The sequence below is a fragment of the Lithobates pipiens genome, unplaced genomic scaffold (genome assembly GCF_037356315.1).
Source record: "Lithobates pipiens isolate NorthernLeopardFrog02 unplaced genomic scaffold, aLitPip1_a1.2 Scaffold_27, whole genome shotgun sequence".
Taxonomy (NCBI): Eukaryota; Metazoa; Chordata; class Amphibia; order Anura; family Ranidae; genus Lithobates; species Lithobates pipiens.
The window spans coordinates 84,168,730-84,193,617 of NW_027507788.1; the positions used below are offsets into that span (position 1 = coordinate 84,168,730).

At 46.4% G+C, this 24,888-nt stretch overlaps 1 protein-coding gene across 2 annotated transcripts in view; it reads left to right on the top strand.

The window, feature by feature from the left end:
• The first annotated feature begins 352 nt into the window (after nt 1-352).
• Nucleotides 353-24,888, top strand: part of LOC143933948 (cathepsin D-like) — a 155,344-nt gene continuing 130,808 nt past the window's right edge. The window contains exon 1 of one of the 2 annotated variants that reach the window (XM_077457145.1): nt 353-655. In XM_077457145.1, the coding sequence (XP_077313271.1) occupies nt 594-655 (62 nt within the window). In that variant the 5' untranslated portion in view covers nt 353-593. The remainder of the gene's footprint in view (nt 656-24,888) is intronic. The other variant, XM_077457144.1, reaches the window with a different exon arrangement.

Sequence of the window (24,888 nt, forward strand, 5' to 3'; positions counted from 1 at the left end):
CGTGTGTATGGGGCATAAGAATGCATAAGTTAAAAAATATTAAAAGTTAAAAAAGTTAAAATATTAAAAGTTTACAGTTAAGTTTTTAATATCGCTTTTAAAAAAATGTAGCAGTGCCTTTTTTTCACAAAATGTATTATATAAAAGATAGATATTAAAAAAGTAAAACACTACAAGCATGATCAGAGTATAGCGTATCTAGCAATCTCCATGTTTAACTTTGCAGTAAAATGTTTTGTATGACGTTCCCCTTTGTTCTAGCAATGGTTAAATAGAACTGACCCCCTTTTCCGTTTCAGCTCATTATAACTGACTGTCAGCCGCTTAATCTCATGATTAGTCATGTGTCGAGCACTCACCAATTATCTCCTACATGCTTGGACCACAGCTCTAACAAGTGACAAGGCCAGTTCTATGACACAAAGGCACGTTACAGGCTGCCTGCCCACTGGCTTGCGAAAACCACTTAGCAAACACTTATCAAAATGTAAAATGTGACTGTGCAACCCACAGAAGAGGAAGAGTGTATATAGAATTCAGCTCCTGGCCTAACCCATCGTCCCAGCATCGAAACAAGAAAGAATACAAGCACAATGAAGGTCCAGACCTTTGCACTTTTTCTACTTCTGTTATTGGGGGTTAAAGCAGTGATGCGGTAAGTGATGAATACACATCTACAGTATATCCCACCATTATGTTATGAACACAATAAGACACATTTTCTAGCATTTTAAAGTAATTAATAAAGCACTCGTTCTAAAGCTTGAAGAACAACTTTAGAAGAAGAGCTTGTTAAAGTAGAGGGGTGGGCAGCTATATGGCAGATGAGGCTCAGTGTAGGAAAATGTGTAGAAATGCACTTGGGAGCTAAAAATTTGCATGCAAGTTGCACATTGGGGGGGATCCAGGATGGAAAATGATCTGGGGTTCCTAGTAGATAATAGACTCACCAATATCATGCAATGCCAAGTTGCAGTAAGCAAGGTTAGCAGATAATAACGTGTTAAAAAGGATATTTACTCAAGAGAAAACTATTCTGCCACTTCACAAAAATCTGGTTTGGTCGCGTCTTTAGTATGCTATCTAGTTCTGATCACCAGTCCTCAGGAAGGATGTGCTTGAACTGGAGAAAGTCCGGAGAGGGCTACAGAGCTATTAATGGGGCTGGAGGACCTCAGTTATACAAGTATTAAACGTATTCTCCCTGGAGAAGAGACGCTTAAGAGGGGAATATGAAAGCGATATACAAATCTTTCATTGGTGACTCTAGCATTGGGAGGTAACTTTTTAACCACTCCAAAAGGTTTTACCCCCTACATGATCAGACGATTTTTTGCTATTCGGCACTGCGCTAATTTAACTGACAATTGTGCAGTCATACAACACTGTATGTAAATTAAATGTATGTGTTTTCTTTCACACAAATATAGCTTTCTTTTGGTGGTATTTGATCGCCATTGTGTTTTTTATATTTTATTATATAAATGGAAAAAGTTTTGCTATAAAACATGTTAAAAAAATGTAAAAATTGAATTTCTTCATAGACTTAGGGCCTATAGTTACACATCAGGGCTACTTTTTGCACTCTTAGGTCTCTGACACAGGCGGACGCCCACTTAAAGTGTAAAATACAACCAGAGGAGATTGTTCACATGCTGCAGCCACAGCAAGTTTAACATGACATGCTAAGTTGACAGGCGGTAACATGTAACATCTGTCAAACTTGCCGATTATAATCAAAGGGGTCATGCCAAATGTTTGGCTCACGGTTGCATCACATTAGCCCCAATATAAATTGTTCTTCACCAAAAAGGGCACTCATGAGGCAGCAGGATTGTCTTGTGAATGCCTGACAGTGGCTGCTTAGCTGCATTCTTAAAAACAATCCACCACTGTAAACTAAGGTTGTCATCTGTCCGGGATTCACCCGGACAGTCCGGGGTTTTGAATCATGTGTCCGGGTTTTAGTCCACCTGAAACCCAGACACATTATTAAGACATGAATGTGGCTCAGAACGGGGCTTGACAGGAGGGTGAGGGGGCACTATGTGCCCAGCATTACCATTCTCTTTGGAGTACCCAATAGTGTCTGAGGTCTGTTACAATTCTATAGTGTATACTAAAACCAAAAACTTGTACTGTGCATCGCTAAAGTGTTCGGGTTTGGCTTAAAGAAAAGGTGGCAACCCTACTGTAATTCCCTTTTCAGAGCATTGGCCAGTGGGAACATAGCGTTAAGGTTTGTGTAAACTTGAATATTAAAGTGGGATGCCCCCTAAAAAAAAAAATTTAAAGTCAGCAGCTACAAATACTGCAGCTACTGACTTTCAATAATCGGACACTTACCTGTCCCAGGGTCCAGTGATGTGGGGGAACCAAGCCCCCCCTCGTTCCCCGCTCCGCTCACAGTGCCGGCATTCTTACTGTGGGCACCCGGCTGTGGCTTCATGCGCGAGCAGCGCCGGGCGCCGTGATACACTGCACAGTCATCTGGGACACGTGACAGGTCCCAGGTGACTGTGCGGTGCGAGGGGAAGTGATGTCACCAGCCCGGGCATTGAAAAAGGCAGACTACGAGGGACCCTCTAGCAACAGGCATTTCGAAGTGAGTAAAAAAAAAATTACAATTATTTTTTTTTTAATGAATTTTGAGCTTTTTTTTTGGTGGCAATACCACTTTAAGTTACTCTTACTTGCTCTCTTTTGTGCTATTAAATATACCATTTATAGCATTTTAGGAATTACCAGATTGTTACTGTTTACTTGTACTATCAGGCTGTGTCAGGTCAAGGCAATCATAACTCCTGCTTAAAGTGATATTAAAGGATCTCTTTTTAAATAACAAACATGTTATACAGTGGTGTGAAAAAGTGTTTGCCCCCTTCCTCATTTCCTGTTCCTTTGCATGTTTGTCACACTTAAGTGTTTCGGAACATCAAACAAATTTAAACAATAGTCAAGGACAACACAAGTAAACACAAAATGCAATTTGTAAATGAAGGTGTTTATTATTAAAGGTGAAAAAAAATCCAAACCATCATGGCCCTGTGTGAAAAAGTGTTTGCCCCCCTTGTTAAAACATACTATAACTGTGGTTGTCCACACCTGAGTTCAATTTCTCTAGCCACACTCAGGCCTTATTATTGCCACACCTGTTCACAATCAAGGCATCACTTAAATAGGAGCTGCTTGACACAGTAAGGTCCACCAGAAGATCCTTAAAAGCTACACATCATGCCGAGACCCAAAGAAATTCAGGAACAATTGAGAAAGAAAGTAATTGAGATCTATCAGTCTGGAAAGGGTTATAAAGCCATTTCCAAAGCTTTGGGAATCCAGCGAACCACAGTGAGAGCCATTATCCACAAATGGCGAAGACATGGAACAGTGGTGAACCTTCCCAGGAGTGGCCGGCCGCCCAAAATTACCCCAAGAGCACAGCGACGACTCATCCAAGAGGTCACAAAAGACCCCACAACAACGTCCAAGGAACTGCAGGCCTCACTTGCCTCAGTTAAGGTCAGCGTTCATGCCTCCACCATCAGGAAAAGACTGGGCAAAAATGGCCTGTATGGCAGAGTTCCAAGGAGAAAACCACTGCTGAGCAAAAAGAACATCAAAGCTCGTCTCAATTTCTCCACAACACATCTTGATGATCCCCAAGACTTTTGGGACAACATTCTGTGGACCGATGAGACAAAAGTGGAACTCTTTGGAAGGTGTGTGTCCAAGTATATCTGGCGTAGAAGGAACACTGCATTTCATAAAAAGAACATTATACCAACAGTAAAATATGGTGGTGGTAGTGTGATGGTCTGGGGCTGTTTTGCTGCTTCAGGACCTGGAAGACTTGCCGTGATAAAAGGAACTATGAATTCTGCTGTCTACCAAGAGATCCTGAAGGAGAATGTCCGACCATCTGTTCGTGTACTCAAGCTGCAACGAACTTGGGTTCTGCAGCAGGACAATGATCCTAAACACACCAGCAAGTCCACCACCGAATGGCTGAAGAAAAACAAAATGAAGACTTTGGAGTGGCCTAGCCAAAGTCCTGACCTGAATCCTATTGAGATGTTGTGGTATGACCTTAAAAAGGCCGTTCATGCTCGAAAACCCTCTAATGTAACTGAATTAGGACAATTCTGCAAAGATGAGTGGGCCAAAATTCCTCCAGGACGCTGTAAAAGCCTCATTGCACGTTATCGCAAACGCTTGGTTGCAGTTGTTGCTGCTAAGGGTGGCCCAACCAGTTATTAGGTTTAGGGGGGCAATCACTTTTTCACACAGGGCCATGATGGTTTGGATTTTTTTTCACCTTTAATAATAAACACCTTCATTTACAAATTGCATTTTGTGTTTACTTATGTTGTCCTTGACTATTGTTTAAATTGGTTTGATGTTCCGAAACACTTAAGTGTGACAAACATGCAAAGGAACAGGAAATGAGGAAGGGGGCAAACACTTTTTCACACCACTGTACTTACATGCTCTGTGCAATGGTTTTGCACAGAGCAGCTCCAATCCTCCTCTTCACTCCTGGCTCCTCCTGCCTTCGAGTACCCCTCCTAGCAAGTCGCTTGCTAGGGGGTACTCGTGCAGGCTTGATCCCAAGCTGCACTGTTCTATTGACATACAGCCTGTTCAGCCTCCCCGTGAGAGGATTCTCACGGGGTCCCGACCGGCACGCAAACTTTTAGCCTTTACAACCACTTCAAATCCAGTGCTGGTAATAGACACTCAGGCCTCATTCACATGGGCATGCCAATCTGTACGCCATGAGAAGGGCATTCTTCAGCCTCTTTGGATGCACAAATGTTCTGTGCAGGGGCTTGCAGACAGCTTGTTCAAATCAATGATATGCCAGTTGTAAGACAGGAAGTGTGCTACTGGCTGAATCACAAGGTGGAACTAAAGGGGAAAAAAAAAAAAAAAAGTAAACGAATACAACCACTGCATTTAAAGATTTGGTAAGCCGCAATATATTACATTTTTGGTTTTGGGATTTTCCTTAAAATGGTTGTAAACGCTTACAAACCACTTTTCACTACAGGTAAGCCTATAATAAGGCTTACCTGTAGGTTCCCTGGATATCTTCTAAACCTACACGGTATAGGAGATATCCCCTGTATCAGCATGTGCTGACGTCATCAGCACATGAACACTGAAAAAACGGCTCGTTCGTGGCTTTGCTTCAGCTGATGTGCTATGATCGGAGGCTCCCGCATGTATGCGTGGGAGTGACGTCTTTGAGGCTCCGGCCAATCACAGCACCGGAGCCCGCGAACCCAGAAGTAACATTCCGGATACATGTCGCCGGTCACAGCAGTGTTCGGGGATCACTGCACCAGCTTCAATCTAAGGTAAGTATTTCATCGTATACTAGCTCATTATGCCTTTGCCTTGCAGGATTTTTTTTTTTTTTTGATGGGTTTACAACCACTTTAAGCTTATAGCATCACGTCTCTGTTTTCACAACAACAAAACCTTGTTATCCATGTAATGATTATGAATATCAGACGAGGTGTCTCCTATTATGCAACGCTTTTTGCTGGCAGTTTTTTTTTTTTGCATTCTCTACAAAAGCATCACATGTTTTCTGTACATGTTGTACAGAGGTGTAATACAAATAAGAAACTCCGTAACAACTGTAAGTTGTGCATAGTGATGGTGATGGTGCTGTTATGATAGATATTTTGTAATTGCTTCTGAAAATTATTTTAGCAGGCAGCGCTGCAATTGACACCCCGGCATGTGCCTTTCTGAGAATCTGCTTTATCACCTACATGTATAATATGTGATCTTATCTCAACTTCCTTCCTCTGTTCAGCTCAGTTGTTCATTATTTGGGTGTATAATGCTGAAACTGACAGCTTAGGTTTAGTAGAAAAGAACAATTTTGGGTAGCCAGCCTGACCATAGGAGGATTACGTACGTCATAATAATAGAGTAATGTATTTCAATTATCTAGAGGAACTGCAGTCTGCTCACATTATTTGTAATTAAAACATCTTTGCCATTCTGAAGCTTCCCTCCAACCGCTTTGCATAATATTTAAAATATACTGTGACTGCAGAAATCTCCCTCCACTGAGTCTGGCTACATCCATTTTAACTGTGGGCAGCTGAGCTCTGAAGAAGGGGGATGTTGTGTCCCTCGAAACGCGTCAACTGGCAGTGACTCTTGTGAGCTTTTTTGTGACGCTTTTGAGAAGTCTCATTCATCTGTGACTGGATGCTGCTACTTGTTGACTACTCATATGGCAAGAATCTTCACTACTGTTTGTGAGTAGTTTTCTTCTTATCTTTCTAATAAATATTACCCAAGGATAATGCATATGGCTGGTGCGCCCTCTTTGTTTTTCTTCCATTTCCAGCTGAAGCTGCTGCCTGTTCAGAGAAGATTTGGGCTGTATAAGGTATTTACAGGCAGAAAGAAATGTTTTACTATCCCAAAAATTACGGAAGGCCTGCTTTAAGAGTAAATAAAAAATAAAACAAAATCTGGTGAAATATCAGTTACCTATGTGTACATTCTTGTAATTTTCTATAGAAGGTCTGCGTGAAAAGAAGGGATCCACTGCCAGATGATCAATTCAAAAGTCAATACTATGTGGGCAGAGTCTGGCTGTGCACATGCATGTGGGGTAACACCTCGCCCGAAGGCGTGCTCATCAATGCCCAGGACCAGGCTCAGGCTGTGGTTATGTGCAGAATCAAACATTAAGGCAGTTCCTCAACTCAGAGATGAGTCACTTGTGTGCAGTGATGAAGTACAGAGTTCCCCCTTAAGATGTTTTGCCCCATGTCACCACACACGTGCATAGCTCCCAACAGTCACTGATTTCAAGGAACTGTCCCTGTTTTTGAGGAAATTACTCTGATTTGGAACAAAGTCCCTCTGTCCCTCTTTCCTTCTCATTTGTCCCTCATTTTGATCTCAACCATATCGTTGTATATAAAATGCACTATTTATCTTTCAAAAAGGGTTTCCAAGTGCTAAGCCTTTCATCCATTTTCTACATTGCTGCTTTTGCAGACATCCCAAGTCTCCCGCAAAGTGTGGGAGTCTCCCACATTTGGTAGTGGGCAGTGCCCTGCAATCTCCCGGCTGCAGGGCTGACCCTGGGCGGCAGTGGTGTCATCCATTTTTCCCCCTCCATTCTCCTCCAGCCCGCTATCCTTCTCTTCTGCCCCCCCATTCTCCTCCACCCCCCCTGTTCTCCTCTGGCCCGCTGTCCTCCTTCTCTGGCCCCCCGTCCCTTCTCCTCTGGCCTGCTGTCCTCCTCCTCCACCTCCCCTTCCTCCCCTGCAACCAGCTTCCCTCCTCCAGGACTAGACTGGCCTACCGGGATACCGGGACATTTCTGTCCCAGTATGCCCTGGGGATGCTTTGAGCTGAGCTGTGGCTGCAGCGCTCTCCTCCCTCCTCTTGTCTACATGTCACACACACACAGCAGGGGACCATTGAATCACAGATCTCAGTGTGAAACGTTCGGCCCCGCTGTGACAAAAGTCCTGCCCTCCTCCTAGACCAGCTTGTGTGATAGACGCAGTGTTCTGTCCATCACACGAGCTTGTCTAGGAGGAGGGCAGGACTTTTGTCACAGCGTGGCCAAACGTTTCAGACTGAGCTCCGTTACACAGAGGGAGATGCCCACTGTGCATAATCCAGGCACTGACTGGTATGGCTGCTAACATGGGCACAGTCAGTTTAGTGAGGCTGCAATGATTGGCATGGTTAGACTGCAAGGATGGGCATATAAGGTTGCAATGACGGGCATTGTGAGGCTGCAATGATGGGCACAGTAAGGCTGCATTAATGGGTACAGTGAGGCTGCAATGATGGGCACGATAAGGCTGCAATGATGGGCACAGTAAGGCTGCAATGATGGGCTTGGTGAGGCTGCAATGATGGGCTTGGTGAGGCTGCAATGATGTGCATGGTGAGGCTGCAATGAAGGGCACAGTAAGGCTGCAATGATGGGCACAGTGAGGCTGCAATGATGGGCACAGTGAAGCTGCATTGATGGGCAGTGAGGCTGCATTGATGGGTACAGGGAGGCTGCATTGATGGGACCAGTGAGGCTGCATGGACTGGCACAGAGCCTGCATTGATGGGCACAGTGAGGCTGCATTTGATGGACACTGGTGAGGCTGCGTTGATCTCTTGTATCATGACTGCAGTCTCTGTCCATCTTTTGTACCATGTCTGCAGTCTCTGACCATCTCCTGTATCAGGCCTACATTCTCTTACCATCTTTAGTATCATGTCCTCAGTCTCTAACCTCTACTGTACCATACCTGCAGCCTCTGACATCTCCTGTACCATGCCCGCAGCCCCTGACATCTCCTGTACCATGCCCACAGCCTCTGACATCTCCTGTATCATGTCTGGCACCACTGACCATCTCCTGTACTATGCCCACATCCTCTAACCATCTCTTGTATCATGTCCACAACCTCTGACCATCTTTTGTCTTATATCATGTCTGCAGTCTCTGAGGGAGTCTGGAGAGGAGTTAGGAGTGGGAGTGCCACCGGGATGGGGGTCATGGGAGAAGTCAGTCGTGTGTGAACTGTGGAGAGGAGACTGTAGGAAAACCAGAGCCACCAAGCTGGAGCCAACTGACTGATCCCTGCAAGGTGCACCTGAGAGGAGGTCAGTGACAGTGCTGCCAGACCAGTTTGAGGGGGGGGAGTCATTGATGTAAGGGGAGAGTGAATACAATAATGTAAGGTTTCCCCCTTATATAACTAACCTGCCCCCCCTTACCTTAGTGTATTCTTTCTGCGGAAGGTGGTCTCTGGTCAACAGAGTCCCCCCCCCCCACATTTCCAGAGTCCCAGGTATCCCCCTTGATGATTGCTCCACTTTTATCACTTTTAACTATGGGGGGCTTTAGTAAGATATATATATATATATATATATATATATATATATAATAGCTCTCTTACCAAAGCCCCCCAACAGAGCTGATAAGAAAAAAAACAATAAGTATTAAAAAATGTAATTGTAAAAAAAAAAAATTACTTACACCACTTCCCCCTGCCTTATCAACACTGTCTACTGCCCAAACCCCCTCCCCTCAAAAACTATTGTGAACAAAACTTAAAACAAATTAAATTGTAAAAAATCCATCTGAAAAAAAACTACTGACACCATCCACTGCCTTACTGACACCGTCCACTGCCACATACCCCCCACCCCGTTCCCCAGAAGCACTGTGAAATAAAATATTTAAAAAATGATTTAAAAAATAATTAAAAACAAAAAAACACTGACACCGTCCACTGCTCTCCTGACATTGTCCACTGCCCCCTCCCCCACCCCCAATCATTGTGAAAAACAAAAAATTCTAAAATAAATAGTAAAAATAAATAAATAAATTAAATTGTAAAAAAATTTAAAAGATTCTGACACCATCCACTGCTCTACTGACAATGTCCACTGGCCCCCAAAAATCATTTTGAAAAAAATGTGTGTGTGTGTGTGTATATATATATATATATATATATATATACAGTGCCTTTGCGAAAGTATTCGGCCCCCTTGAACTTTTCAACCTTTTGCCACATTTCAGGCTTCAAACATAAAGATATAAAATTTTTATTTGTTGTGAAGAATCACCAACAAGTGGGACACAATTGTGAAGTGGAACGAAATCTATTGGATTTTTGAAACTTTTTTAACTAATAAAAAAATGAAAAGTGGGGCGTGCAAAATTATTCGGCCCCCTTTCGTTAATACTTTACAGGTCTTGGTAGATTTGCAGTGGTCTGATACTCCTTCCATTTCAAAATGATCGCTTGCACAGTGCTCCTTGGGATGTTTAAAGCTTGGGAAATCTTTTTGTATCCAAATCCGGCTTTAAACTTCTCCACAACAGTACTACGGACCTGCCTGGTGTGTTCCTTGGTCTTCATGATGCTCTCTGCGCTTTCAACAGAACCCTGAGACTATCACAGAGCAGGTGCATTTATACAGAGACTTGATTACACACAGGTGGATTCTATTTATCACCATCAGTCATTTAGGACAACATTGGATCATTCAGAGATCCTCGCTGAACTTCTGGAGTGAGTTTGCTGCACTGAAAGTAAAGGGGCCGAATAATTTTGCACGCACCACTTTTCAGTTTTTGATTTGCTAAAAAAGTTTAAAATATCCAATAGATTTCGTTCCACTTCACAATTGTGTCCCACTTGTTGGTGATTCTTCACACAAAATTAAAATTTTATATCTTTATCTTTGAAGCCTGAAATGTGGCAAAAGGTTGAAAAGTTCAAGGGGGCCGAATACTTTCGCAAGGCACTGTATATATATATATATATATATATATATATATATATATATATATATATATATATATATATATATATAATGTGTGTGTATATATATATATATATATATATATATATATATATATATGTGTGTGTGTGTGTGTACTAAAAATGAAAGTGTAAAAAAATAAAGCACTACTGACACTGTCCACTGCCCTACTGACACCATCCAGCACATACTACCCACCGCTGTACACTCCTCATCTGAACATTATACCAAGCTACATACACTCTGCACTCCTCTTCTGCACATAATACCCACCGCCGTACACTCCACATTCCTCTCCTGCACAAACTACCCACCGCTGTACACTCCGCACTGAGTTTTTGCAGGTTGGGATGTCTGCTTTTGTATATTTCAAAAGCCAGTATAAAGGAATAGTAAAGGGTTTAAGCCAGACATGTCCAAAGTGTGGCCCGTGGGCCAATCGCGGCCCACATTCCAGTTTCAATCGGCCCGCCTGGTAATTTTGACATATATATCTTTTGTTGGTCCCCAACGAATCCCAGAGTGCCGGGGGCCACAAAAGATAGATATGCTGGCTGCCTTCGAAGGGGGCGGGATGAGTGTTGTGCATACAGGAGAGGATTATTTCCTGTTTACACAGCGTCATGTGTAAAAGTAAGTCCCGTCTCCTGCGCTGCCATTGGACAACTGTTTTGTCCATCATAGGAGATGGGACTTTCAATTAAAGAGGCCACTGATAAAAACAGGAGTTTCTCCTGTATGTCTGTTGGCGCTCATCCCACCCCCCTCCCTGTCTCCTCCAAGGCTGCAGATGGACAATGATGGCAATGGTGAGTCTGCATTCATATCAATGTGGGGCTGCATTCCTATTAATGTGAGGGCTGCATTCATGTCAGTGGAGTGGGGGCTGCATTCATGGCAATGGAGTGGGATCTGCATTCATGGCAATGGAATAGGGGCTGCATTTATGGCAATACGGTGGGGGCTGCATTCATAGCAATGCAATGGATACTGCAGATGGGCACTGTTTAGGCTGCATTGATGGGCAGTGACCCTTATTTTGCTTCACAGTTCTTTATTTAAAATTTAAGATTTTTTTCTTGAATCTTCCTTTTTAAAGTTAAGGTGCGTGTTATAAGCCGATTAAATACGGTATAGCCAAATAACACACCCAAGCTCATCTATTCACCACACACAGCACAAAGGCAAGAGAATTCTTGTTGAGCAGTGTAATAGTGCTCAGACGAACACCCTTAGACCGAATTTTAATGGTTTAAAGAATGTCAGGCAAAATGGTCGGCCCGCAAGCATGTTCACTTCATCAAATCTGGCCCTCTTTGAAAAAAGATTTAAGCAATCATTTTTTTTTGTATAATTCTCCTTTAAGGGGGTGTGGGGGGGGGGGGGTATGCTATGCCTACATACTTTTGCTAAAAGGTATCCCTCATTCCCATCTGATAAAGTTGGGAGGTATGCACTTGTACTAATGTATGTGTTGCATTCAGAGCCATTGCCCACTCCACCAGTCCAGCGTACCTCCGCTATCTCACTCCCAGTAACAAAATGGAGTCCTGCTGAGCATAGCCGGCCATTAACTCTTCCCTTCCCACACCTAGTGGTCAGGCCTTAGAGCTCCGTAATGCTAGTCTGTTCCTAGTGATCGGAGGAGACGAACAGCTAGGGAGGGAGTCGGAACATCGACCCCCTCGTTACTGGAGCATCCAATACCTAACCAAGTACCACACCAAACAGCTGGTTGTTGTAGCTGTTCTTCCTTGCCTTGCAAATTAACCTTTTGTAGTGGTGGTGTTACACATACTCCATAGCGTTGTTACAGACTCTGGTTCTTTAAGAATACACCAAGACCCAACTTACACCCTTTTGAATAACTTCAGACCAGACTTAAAGTGATACTAAAGTCAATTTTTTTTCTTTAAAAATAACAAACATGTCATACTTACCTGGATCCTCCTCTTTTTGCATCCCTTGCCGCAGCTCCTGGCCTCTCCCTCCTGCCAAGTGCCCCCACACCAAGCAGCTTCCTATGGGGGCACCCAAGCCGAGCCACAGCTCTGTGTGTCAATTCAGACACGGAGCTGCGGTTCGGCCCTGCCCCTCATCTCCTCATTGGGTCACTGACTTTGATTGACAGCAGCGGGAGCCAATGGCACCGCTGCTGTGTCTCAGCCAATCAGGAGGGAGAGTCCTGGATGACCAAGGCACTTGTGTACATCACTGGACCAAGATGGGGCTCAGGTAAGTGTAGTGCTACCCCTGTAGGAGCCGCTGGTGAATATTGGTTATCTCCCACCCTGCACTGCCAGGCACACACATTTTTCATACACTCTGAAGTCAAGAAGCAGTCCTGGCAGCTTTGTTTTTGTTTTTTTTATTGGGGGATTTGAACTTGGATGGGGAGGGGTTAATATGGGATGCCCATCTGATCAGCAGAAACTCTTCAGGGGCTAAAGCTAGATACATTCGGTATATACACCCTCCTTCTCCAGCACATGCTTGATTGTAGAACTACAATTCACAGGACTTGATCCAACACAGACACAGTCAGATCCTTGTAAATGCCCTTTGCAGGCAGTTACCCCGGGCCCCTATTGATGTAGCAAAAAGAGAGATCTTTGGTGCTAGCTATCCTCTGTGGCTACTGGTCCCAGTACCACCTCTTCAGGCACTGCCAGCCCACACGGCTGCAGCTGCCCATTTTCTCTAGCCCCCCTGGTTATTTCTCCACAGTCCTCCCAGACTGAATCTGCATCCATCTCACTTGCTTGCTCCTAGTCCCTTCAGGCATGCCTCTCAACCCTCTGACTGTCACACTCACCAGCCCACATAGCTTCTTTCCTGGAGATTTGCCTGGCAGTGTTCTCCCGTTGTCCTCTCCTTGTTCCCGTGCCTCCTGGTCAGGATCCCCCTGTGTGTCTGTCATGAAGAGGGGTCCCTTCCTCACCCGAGCCCAGGCCTTAGTTCACCCCTCCCAGCCCAAGACTGGGGAGCTATTCTCCAAGGCCCCTACAGCCTTACACTCCATCTCCATCTTTCAACCAAATTCCTCACTGCCCCTGCTGGGCTGACCCTGAGTATTTGAGGGGGAGGGGGGAGCCCCCTGCTAACCCTTCTGTTGGGGATTGGTCAGAGCCCTCAGAATGCTCCAGTTAGCTCCTCCTGGACTCCTCCTATCTTCTTCTGGAACATTCTCCAGATTTCAAGCAAGCAGGGGGGGGGGGGAGTTCACCAGAGAAGCTGCTGATGAGTCATCCAGCCTACCCTAGTCACTCAAACCCTGACTCAGAAAAAAAAACACACACGGGCTTGACTGCCAGCAAGCCTGAAATTTACCTACACTAACAAACCAAAAATCCTAGCACTCTAGCAACACAGCTAGGGGGTAGTGATGGACGAACTTCCGACGGGACGTTTCGCGAACGCGAAACGCGAACGGACACAAACGTTCGCGAAAACGACCGTTCGCCGCGGGCTCCATTGACTTCAATGGGAGGCGAATTTCGCAAACCTTTAGGTCGAATTTGCGGCCACGGGGTAATTATTAGGGGGTAGCACGTAGTCCCACCACCTGGACAATAGCATAATACATGTATGAGGTGAATTTGGGATCGATAACTACAAGCATTTTTTTTTTATTTGGGAAATTGTTCTGACAATTCAGGACTATGGAGCTAATGAAGGCAATGGAGGAGAGGGAAGGTCAGGGACCAGGGTAGGCAAACAAGAGGGTGCAGGAGATACAGAGCACTGACAGCAGCACCGTAATACAGAGCACTGACATCAGCACCGTGACATACAGCGCTGACAGCAGCTCCGTGACATACAGCGCTGACAGCAGCTCCGTGACATACAGCGCTGACAGCAGCTCCGTGACATACAGCGCTGACAGCAGCTCCGTGACATACAGCGCTGACAGCAGCTCCGTGACATACAGCGCTGACAGCAGCACCGTGACATACAGCGCTGACAGCAGCTCCGTGACATACAGCGCTGACAGCAGCTCCGTGACATACAGCGCTGACAGCAGCTCCGTGACATACAGCACTGACAGCAGCTCCGTGACATACAGCGCTGACAGCAGCTCCGTGACATACAGCGCTGACAGCAGCACCGTGACATACAGCGCTGACAGCAGCTCCGTGACATACAGCGCTGACAGCAGCTCCGTGACATACAGCGCTGACAGCAGCTCCGTGACATACAGCGCTGACAGCAGCTCCGTGACATACAGCGCTGACAGCAGCTCCGTGACATACAGCGCTGACAGCAGCTCCGTGACATACAGCGCTGACAGCAGCTCCGTGACATACAGCGCTGACAGCAGCTCCGTGACATACAGCGCTGACAGCAGCTCCGTGACATACAGCGCTGACAGCAGCTCCGTGACATACAGCGCTGACAGCAGCACCGTAAGCAGCCCCAGGAGGAAGTCAGCACAGCACAGGGATGGTGTGATCCCCTCATAATAAGAACCCCCAGGAGGAAGTCAGCACAGCACAGGGATGGTGGGAGCCCCTCATAATAAGAACACCCAGGAGGAAGTCAGCACAGCACAGGGATGGTGGGAACCCCTCATAATAAGCAGCCCCAGTAGAAATATGACACCGCTCAACCTCTTCAAAGAGGAGGGTAGGGGCATATAGTACGGTGTGCTTTTTTGGGTCAGGGAAGTGAGCCAAATGAATTAAGAAGGTCTGTGTGCTTGATTCCAAAAATTGTTTATAGACATATACATGGTCTACTGATCACATGTGTTGAATTCCTCCGAGATCCATGCCTCATTCATTTTTAGAAATGTGAGGTAGTTAACACTGTGGTGAGCTAGGCGAGTACGCTTATCGGTCACAATCCCCCCTGCTGCGCTGAACGTCCTTTCGGACAGGACACTGGATGAGGGGCAAGCCAACAGTTCGATTGCAAATTGGGCAAGCTCTGGCCAGAGGTCAAGCCTGCCCACCCAGTAGTCTAGGGGTTCATCACTCCTCAGAGCGTCCACATCGGCCGTTAACCCAATGTAGTCGGACACCTGACGGTCTAGGCGTTCCCTGATGCTGGATCCGGATGACACCTGTCGATGGGTCGGCTGAAAGAATGACCTCATATCCGAAGTCACCAACACATCTTCAAACCGGCCTCTTCTTGCAGGCGCTGTTGGATTGGTACCCGCAAATCCTTCTCTGGGAGTGGGAATTGCTCCTCTGCCAGCGCACGCAAAAGCAGAATGCAGCATTTCTCGAAGCAAGGCCTGGAAGTGCTGCATTCTGACAGCCCTCTGCGACGGCGGTAACATTTCCGCCATTTTGTGTTTGTACCGGGGGTCTAAGTACGTTGCCACCCAGTACTGGTCCTTGACCCTCATGCTTTTTATACGGGGGTCCCTATTAAAACACTGGAGCATGAAGGCCCCCATTTGCACTAAAGTGGAAGCGGTGTGGTGGCCTGGCTCCTGCTCATCATCCAGGATAATGTCGTCCTCTTCATTCTCCTCTCCCCATCCTCGCACAACAGGGATCCCAGAAAGGTTTAAAGCATGCTCTTCTTGCTCCTGCTCATCCGCCCCGGCACCATCCTCCTCTGACTCCTCATCAGACTCCTGTTGTTGACTTGTCTCAGATAGAGTAGCCCCCCCTGGGAATTCATCCAGCATTGCGACTTCCTCATCTTCCCGCTCCTGCTCCTCCACAGCCTGATCAATGACACGACGCAATGCACGCTCCAGAAAGAAGGCATAAGGTACCATGTCACTGATGGCGCCATGGCTGCGACTGACCAGTTTGGTGATCTCCTCAAATGGCCGCAGAAGTCTGCATGTGTCGCGCATGAGCAGCCACTGGCGCGGTGAAAAAAAACCCAGCTCCCCAGAACCGTTTCTTTCGCAGAGTTCATACAGGTAGACGTTAACTGCACGTTTCTGCTGGAGCAGCCTATCAAGCATATAGAAGGTTGAGTTCCATCGCGTCGGGCAATCGCAAATAAGACGTCTGACCGGCAGATGGTGTCGCCGCTGAATGTCAGCAAGGCGAGCCATGGCCGTGTAAGATCTTCTGAAATGGGCCGAGATTTTCCTTGCCTGCCGCAAGATGTCCTGGACCCCAGGGTATTTGACAAGGAATCGCTGCACGACCAAGTTTAAGACGTGTGCCATGCACGGCACGTGCGTGATTTTGCCCTGTTTCAATGCGCTAAGCAGATTGGCACCGTTGTCACACACCACTTTACCAACTGTCAAATTGAGCGGTGTTAGCCACTCATCTGCCTGTGAACGCAAAGCTGAAAGGAGTGCCGGGCCAGTGTGGCTCTTTGCTTCCAGGCACAACAGACGCAGCACGGCATGGCAACGTCTCACCTGGCATGTGGAATAGGTTCTGGGGAGCTTGGGCGGTGCAGTGGAAGAGACGCTAGCAGCGGAAAAGGAGGAGGCAGCTGAGGAGGAGAGGGAGGAGGATGGAGTAGGAGGAGGAGAAGAAGAGTCAGGCCTGCATGCAATCCGTGGCGGTAAAACCAAATCTACACGGGTGCCACGGGTTACATGCTTGACGGCCGTCAGAAGGTTCACCCAGTGGGCAGTAAAACTGATATACCTTCCCTGCCCGTGTTTGCTAGACCACGTGTCTGTGGTCAGATGTATCTTGGCACCGACACTGTGTGCCAGAGATACATTCACTTGCCGCTGAACATGGCCATAAAGCTCTGGGATGCCCTTCTCTGAGAAATACTTCCTTCCTGGGACCTTCCATTGTGGTGTTCCAATGGCCACAAATTTGCGAAAGGCCTCCGAGTCCACCAGTTTATATGGCAGTAGTTGGCGGGCTATGAGTTCTGACAAGCCAGCCGCCAACCGTTGGGCAAGAGGGTTATCCGGCGTCATCATTTTTTTACGCTCAAACATTAGGCCCACGGAAGCCTGCCTTTTTGCAGAAAAATGTGAGCTTGGCGTGATGGAAGGTGGAGTGGAGGACAATTGTGAGGAGAGAGGAGAAGGAGAAGTAGAAGACGAGGCTGGACGGTGAGAGCCTGCAGTGTGGCTTTGTGTGTTCCGTTGCTCCCACTGGGCTCGGTGATGGCTGCTCATGTGCCTTCTTAAGGCGGTCGTCCCTAGGTGAGTATTGGGCTTACCGCGACTAACGCGTTGACTGCAAAGATTGCAGATGGCAACGCTATTGTCAGCAGCGGACACGTTAAAAAAAGCCCACACTGCGGAGCCATGTGCCGGTGTCCTGGGAGCGCCAGATGTGACCGTACATGGTCGATGACTCGCTCCTGATACATTTGCAGTCTGCTTTGTCCCTGCTGTGCAATGTAAGTCATTGCTGCTTCTCCTCCCTATCTGCTGGTCCATATCTCCCTCTGAACTCCCCTCCTCTTCCTCTCTTGTGGGCACCCACGTGACATCACTAGACACGTCATCATCAACGTCACCTTCCCCACCGCTATAAGTAGAGTAGGCAGCAACACCGGGGACCAACCTCCTCCTTGGGCTGATCTGGGTACTGGCGTCAGACTGCTGAGTAGCGCTTGTTGCTACCTCCTCTTCCTGATCCAATACCAAGAGTGGCTGCGCATCAGAAATGTCCTCTTGATATGGATCGGAAAATAATTCCAGTGACTCAAGCGGAAGGTATGTGGTGGTGGTGGTGGTGGTCGTGTTGTTGGTGGTAGTGTCTTTGGGGGTGCACATAGCAGAGAGTGAAGAAGAGGGTGCAGATCGAGAGGATGAGGAGGGTGCAGAAGAGTAAGGCTGAGCGAGCCACTCAACCAAGTCTGGTGCATCCTTTAAAGTAATTGAACGCACCTTCTGCAACTTCCCACTTTGGCTCAAGCCTGTTGCTCCTGCCCTACCCCTACCACCCCTGCGGAAGGGCCTGCCTCTTCCTCTGCATGTCATTTTTTAAATGACCCTGTGACAAAACTCTTAGTCCCTATACCGCTGAAGGACTGCTGCAGTATAGGTGAGCGGTCAGCAGTGGTGCACGTCAACCCTATCTATTGTGGACCTATAGCGGTCCTTACAGAACAGCAGACTGTACCGCACTCAAGCCTATGTACCGTAGCACCCTATACCAAGTTACCAGTCCTTATAAGAACTTTTGTGGACCAAGCAGGTTGTGTATTAGTGTTTAGCAGACTGTACGTCAGTCCCTATACCGCTGAAGGACTGCTGCAGTATAGGGCAGCGGTCAGCAGTGGTGCACGTCAACCCTATCTATTGTGGACCGATAGCGGTCCTTACAGAACAGCAGACTGTACCGCACTCAAGCCTATGTACCGTAGCACCCTATACCAAGTTACCAGTCCTTATAAGAACTTTTGTGGACCAAGCAGGTTGTGTGTTAGTGTTTAGCAGACTGTGCGTCAGTCCCTATACCGCTGAAGGACTGCTGCAGTATAGGGCAGCGGTCAGCAGTAGTGCACGGCAACCCTATGTATTGTGGACCGATAGCGGTCCTTACAGAACAGCAGACTGTAACGCACTCAGGCCTATGTACCGTAGCACCCTATACCAAGTTACCAGTCCTTATAAGAACTTTTGTGGACCAAGCAGGTTGTGTGTTAGTGATTAGCAGACTGTACGTCAGTCCCTATACCAATGAAGGACTGCTGCAGTATAGGGCAGCGGTCAGCAGTAGTGCACGGCAACCCTATGTATTGTGGACCGATAGCGGTCCTTACAGAACAGCAGACTGTAACGCACTCAGGCCTATGTACCGTAGCACCCTATACCAAGTTACCAGTCCTTATAAAAACTTTTGTGGACCAAGCAGGTTGTGTGTTAGTGTTTAGCAGACTGTGCGTCAGTCCCTATACCGCTGAAGGACTGCTGCAGTATAGGGCAGCGGTCAGCAGTGGTGCACGTCAACCCTATCTATTGTGGACCGATAGCGGTCCTTACAGAACAGCAGACTGTACCGCACTCAAGCCTATGTACCGTAGCACCCTATACCAAGTTACCAGTCCTTATAAGAACTTTTGTGGACCAAGCAGGTTGTGTATTAGTGTTTAGCAGACTGTACGTCAGTCCCTATACCGCTGAAGGACTGCTGCAGTATAGGGCAGCGGTCAGCAGTGGTGCACGTCAACCCTATCTATTGTGGACCGATAGCGGTCCTTACAGAACAGCAGACTGTACCGCACTCAAGCCTATGTACCGTAGCACCCTATACCAAGTTACCAGTCCTTATAAGAACTTTTGTGGAACAAGCAGGTTGTGTGTTAGTGATTAGCAGACTGTACGTCAGTCCCTATACCAATGAAGGACTGCTGCAGTATAGGGCAGCGGTCAGCAGTAGTGCACGGCAACCCTATGTATTGTGGACCGATAGCGGTCCTTACAGAACAGCAGACTGTACTGCACTCAGGCCTATGTACCGTAGCACCCTATACCAAGTTACCAGTCCTTATAAGAACTTTTGTGGACCAAGCAGGTTGTGTGTTAGTGATTAGCAGACTGTACGTCAGTCCCTATACCAATGAAGGACTGCTGCAGTATAGGGCAGCGGTCAGCAGTAGTGCACGGCAACCCTATGTATTGTGGACCGATAGCGGTCCTTACAGAACAGCAGACTGTAACGCACTCAGGCCTATGTACCGTAGCACCCTATACCAAGTTACCAGTCCTTATAAGAACTTTTGTGGAACAAGCAGGTTGTGTGTTAGTGATTAGCAGACTGTACGTCAGTCCCTATACCAATGAAGGACTGCTGCAGTATAGGGCAGCGGTCAGCAGTAGTGCACGGCAACCCTATGTATTGTGGACCGATAGCGGTCCTTACAGAACAGCAGACTGTAACGCACTCAGGCCTATGTACCGTAGCACCCTATACCAAGTTACCAGTCCTTATAAAAACTTTTGTGGACCAAGCAGGTTGTGTGTTAGTGTTTAGCAGACTGTGCGTCAGTCCCTATACCGCTGAAGGACTGCTGCAGTATAGGGCAGCGGTCAGCAGTAGTGCACGGCAACCCTATGTATTGTGGACCGATAGCGGTCCTTACAGAACAGCAGACTGTAACGCACTCAGGCCTATGTACCGTAGCACCCTATACCAAGTTACCAGTCCTTATAAGAACTTTTGTGGACCAAGCAGGTTGTGTGTTAGTGATTAGCAGACTGTACGTCAGTCCCTATACCAATGAAGGACTGCTGCAGTATAGGGCAGCGGTCAGCAGTAGTGCACGGCAACCCTATGTATTGTGGACCGATAGCGGTCCTTACAGAACAGCAGACTGTACCGCACCCAAGCCTATGTACCGTAGCACCCTAGACAGACCAAGTTACCAGTCCTGATAAAGAGCTTTGTGGAACAAGTGAGTTGTGAATGATTAGCAGACTGCAGCAGAAGGGCAGCAGTCAAGTATAATATTCTTTCTATATTTGGAAGAAAGAATATTATACGTGTACAAGCCTATTACCGTACCACTGATACCAGTCCTGAAAAGAACCTTTGTGGAACTAATAGTAACAGCAAGTCTTTAAAATTATCCTCACTGCCTGACACACTGCTTCCTGCCTGTCCCTATACAAATTGGCAAAAAAGAGTAGGCTGGAACGATTAGCTGGAACAGCTCTTTTGTGGACCTGATAGTAACAGCTAATGATGATGATGATGATGATGATGAAGAAAGACTAATCTGGCTGAGCTGTCCCTAAAATAGCAGCATACAGCGCTCTGTCCCTTTATCTAAACTGACAAAAGAAACTCAGGCTGCTGACCTAACACCTATACCAGTCCTGAAAAGAACTTTTGTGTACCAAATAGCTAGCGTTTTCTCTGTCCCTACTCCACACAGGATCCTTTCCCTACAGTGACAGAAGAAAGAATGTAAAATGGCCACCGGATCGGGTGTATTTATAGGTTAGGGGGAATGTCCAAGTGTCCATGAGCTGTCATGTCTCAATTGGTTGTCCTGTAACACATGATAAACGTGTCACGAAAGGTTAAAGTTCTTGTATACATTAAACACGTAAGTCCGCCGGGGCGAACGACGGAAAAAGGCGTTCGAACCCGCGGACGGCGAAAGTCGGAAATTCGCCGCGAAACGACCGCCGGGCGAACCGTTCGGCCATCACTACTAGGGGGTGCTACACTGGGGGGCTGAGTGGTGCTGCTGCACACAGAACTTTTTTTTAATCTTAATGCATGGAATGTATACAAGTCAGCTTGAGCGAAATCCCATCAGAATTCCATCGGGAAAGCCATCAGAGCTTTTTGCGACCAAAATTCTGATCGTGTGTACGCGGGATTAGTTCTAGCTAGCTCAGTAGTTTGTTTTAAAAAAGAACTGGATGCATTTCTAAATACACAAAATATAACTGGATACTAACATTTATATGTAATAACATTAGGAGTAGTTGATCTAGGGAATTTCGGATTGCCTCCTGGGGAATTAGGAAGGATTTTTCCCCCTGATGGACCAAAGTGGATCATGCTTTATTGTTTTAGTTTTTTTTGCCTTTTTTTGCCTTTTTCCGTGTATCCTGTGTTCTTGACAGTAAAGTGACAAAAAGGGGAAAGAAAGTAGCTAATGCTCAGATCTGGTTGTTATGCCCTGTACACACGGTGGGACTTTCCGATGGAAAATGTGTAATCGGACTGTGTTGTCGGAAATTCAGATCGTGTGTGGGCTCCATCTGACTTTATCCATTGGAATTTCAGACACACAAAGTTTGAGATCTGGTTTTAAAATTTTCCAACAACAAAATCTGATTGTTTAAATTCCAATCGTGTGTATACAATTCCGACGCACAAAGCACCACGCATGCTCAGAATAAATTACGAGACGAAAGCTATTGGCTACTGGCCTCTTTATAGTCCCGTTGTACGTGTTTTACGTCACCTAGCTCTGCAAGACAAGTTTGGGCCAAAATCCGTCAGAAAAAATCTGACGAATTTTGTCGTCGGAATGTCCGACCGTGTGTATGGGACATAAGAGTTCCAATATGATATAACCTCCCGGACAGATATTTCAAGGTAACACAAGCAGGCGTGCAGAGCTTAATGGCTGTGAAGTGGCATTGCTGGTAAATTAGCAGGTTTAATCATTTAGTCTACACTACTAATACTTCTCTGAATTCAGCTTAGTCCAAACTATTGCTCAAAATCTTCTTGTCAATAATTTGGGATATGGGAACACCAATTGCTGAAACTTATGTATGTAGAGGGAGAATATTCTCAGTCCCGCCAATATTTGCTTTTTTCTGTACCTGCAGAAAAGGGAAAGTTGCTTTGCATTGAAATCTGCAGCAAGAACTTACACAGAACTAGCACAAAACAGAACTTTAACTAACCCGGTGTGGTATGATCTTGGAGGTGCCTGCCATAAGTCCTACTGCCAATTCTGGACCCTAGTAGTAGCCACAAGTTACTCATTACATTATGGTGGTGAGGCTTTTTTCACACTTGTTTTTTTGCAGGGACATGTGCACAAACACGTGCTGCTATTTTAGACGCACAGTGGTGATGCTAATTCTTAATGGCACCCCCACTCCCTTTGCTAATGCACACAGCAGTACCATGTGTTCTGGTATAGCATGACTTTTAAAATGGTGCAGACATTTTGCCTGTTTCTTGAGCATAGGGATAACTCACTGAAATGAATAAGCTGCCCTAAACATGCTACGCTGGAACGCAGATGGCTGAACAAAAAAAACTGAATTGATTTCCCCATCAACACATTTGGTATGGATATGGAATCCTCCCCACTATGTCATTGTATTCTCACAGCGGGGTAACTCCTCCACCTCCCCGCCTTCAGAATACACAGATCAGCACTGCAGCCAATAGAAAATTGACTAACTAAAAATTTCCAGTAGTCCTGCTCTGAGAAGTCAATCAATAGATCAACTTAAAGTGGTGTTGCCACCAAAAAATAAAAAGGTGCTTCAAATTCTTAAAAAAAATAATAAAAATAATTGGAAAAAAATAAATGTTTTACTCACCTCTAAATACTTGTTGCTAAGGGGTCCCTCGTAGTCTGCCTTCTTCCTTGCCCGGGCTGGTGACATCACTTCCCCATGCGCCACACAGCCATCTGGGACCGAGGGGGGGGCTTCGTTTCTCCGCATCGCTAGACCCCGGGACAGGTAAATGTCAGATTATTAAAAGTCAGCAGCTGCAGTATTTGTAGCTGCTGACTTTTATTTTATTTTATTTTTTTAGGGGCACCCCACTTTAATAAATTAAAAATGCCATACATGGATGGATCAAAATGTTAACGTTTCCTACTGATCCGGCTGAATTTCAGTCCTAGGCAGGTTGTTACTAGGATGTATACAGTTAGTTTAGTGTGGTCCCGTGGCAGTCCGTCCATATGAAAAAAAAAACAATAATGGCCCTACACACGGTCAGAATTCCGCGTACACACGGTCAGAATTTCCGCGTACACACGGTCAGAATTTCGGCCAGCAAAAGACTGATGAGAGCTTTTCATCAGGAAATGTGACCATGTGTATGCTCCATAGGAATTTTGCTGGCCGAATTTCGCCAGCAAAATATTGAGAGCAGGTTCTTAATTTTTCCGATGTGTGTATGCAAGACAGCTTGAGCAAAATCCCATCAGAATTCCGTCTGGAAAAGAGGGGTGAAATCTAATGTAAGAGAGGACTCTGATGGGGACATCTAATGTAAAGGGGCACTCTGATGGTGACATCTAAAGGAAAGGGGGACTCTGATGGGGACATCTAATGTAAAGGGGCACTCTGATGGTGACATCTAAAGGAAAGGGGGACTCTGATGGGGACATCTAATGTAAAGGAGAACTCTGATGGGGACATCTAATGTAAAGGAGAGCTCTGCTGTGGACATCGAAGGGAAAGGGGGACTCTGATGGGGACATATAATGTAAAGGAGGACTCCGGTGGGGACATCTAATGTAAAGGGGCACTCTGCTGGGAAGATCTAAAGGAAAGGGGAGCTCTGATGGGGACATCTAATGTAAAGGAGGACTCTGCTGGGAAGATCTAAAGGAAAGGGGGGCTCTGATGGGGACATCTAATGTAAAGGAGGACTCCGGTGGGGACATCTAATGTAAAGGAGGACTCTGATGGAGGCATCCGATGTAAAGGGGGGCACAGATGGTAACATCTGATGTAAAGGGGGACTCTGATGGGGACATCTGATGTAAAGGGGGGCACCAATGGTAACATCTGATGTAAAGGGGGACTCTGATGGGGACATCTGATGTAAAAGAGGATTCTGATGGGAACACCTGATTTAAAGAGGGACTCTGATGAGGATACCCGATTTATAGGGGGATGCTGATGAGGGCACCTGCTGTAAAGGGGGACCCTGATTGGGACACCTGATGTAAAGGGGGGCAACTGCTGTAAAGGGCCTCTGATGAGGACATCTGATGTAAAGGAGGACTCTGATGGTGACATCTAATGTAAAGGAGGACTCTGATGGGGACATCTAATGTAAAGGAGGACTCTGATGGGGACATCTGATGTAAAGGAGGATTCTGATGGTGACATCTGATGTAAAGGGGGAGTCTGATGGTGACATCTGATGTAAAGGGGGACTATAATGGGGACATCTGATGTAAAGGGGGACTCTGATGGGGACATCT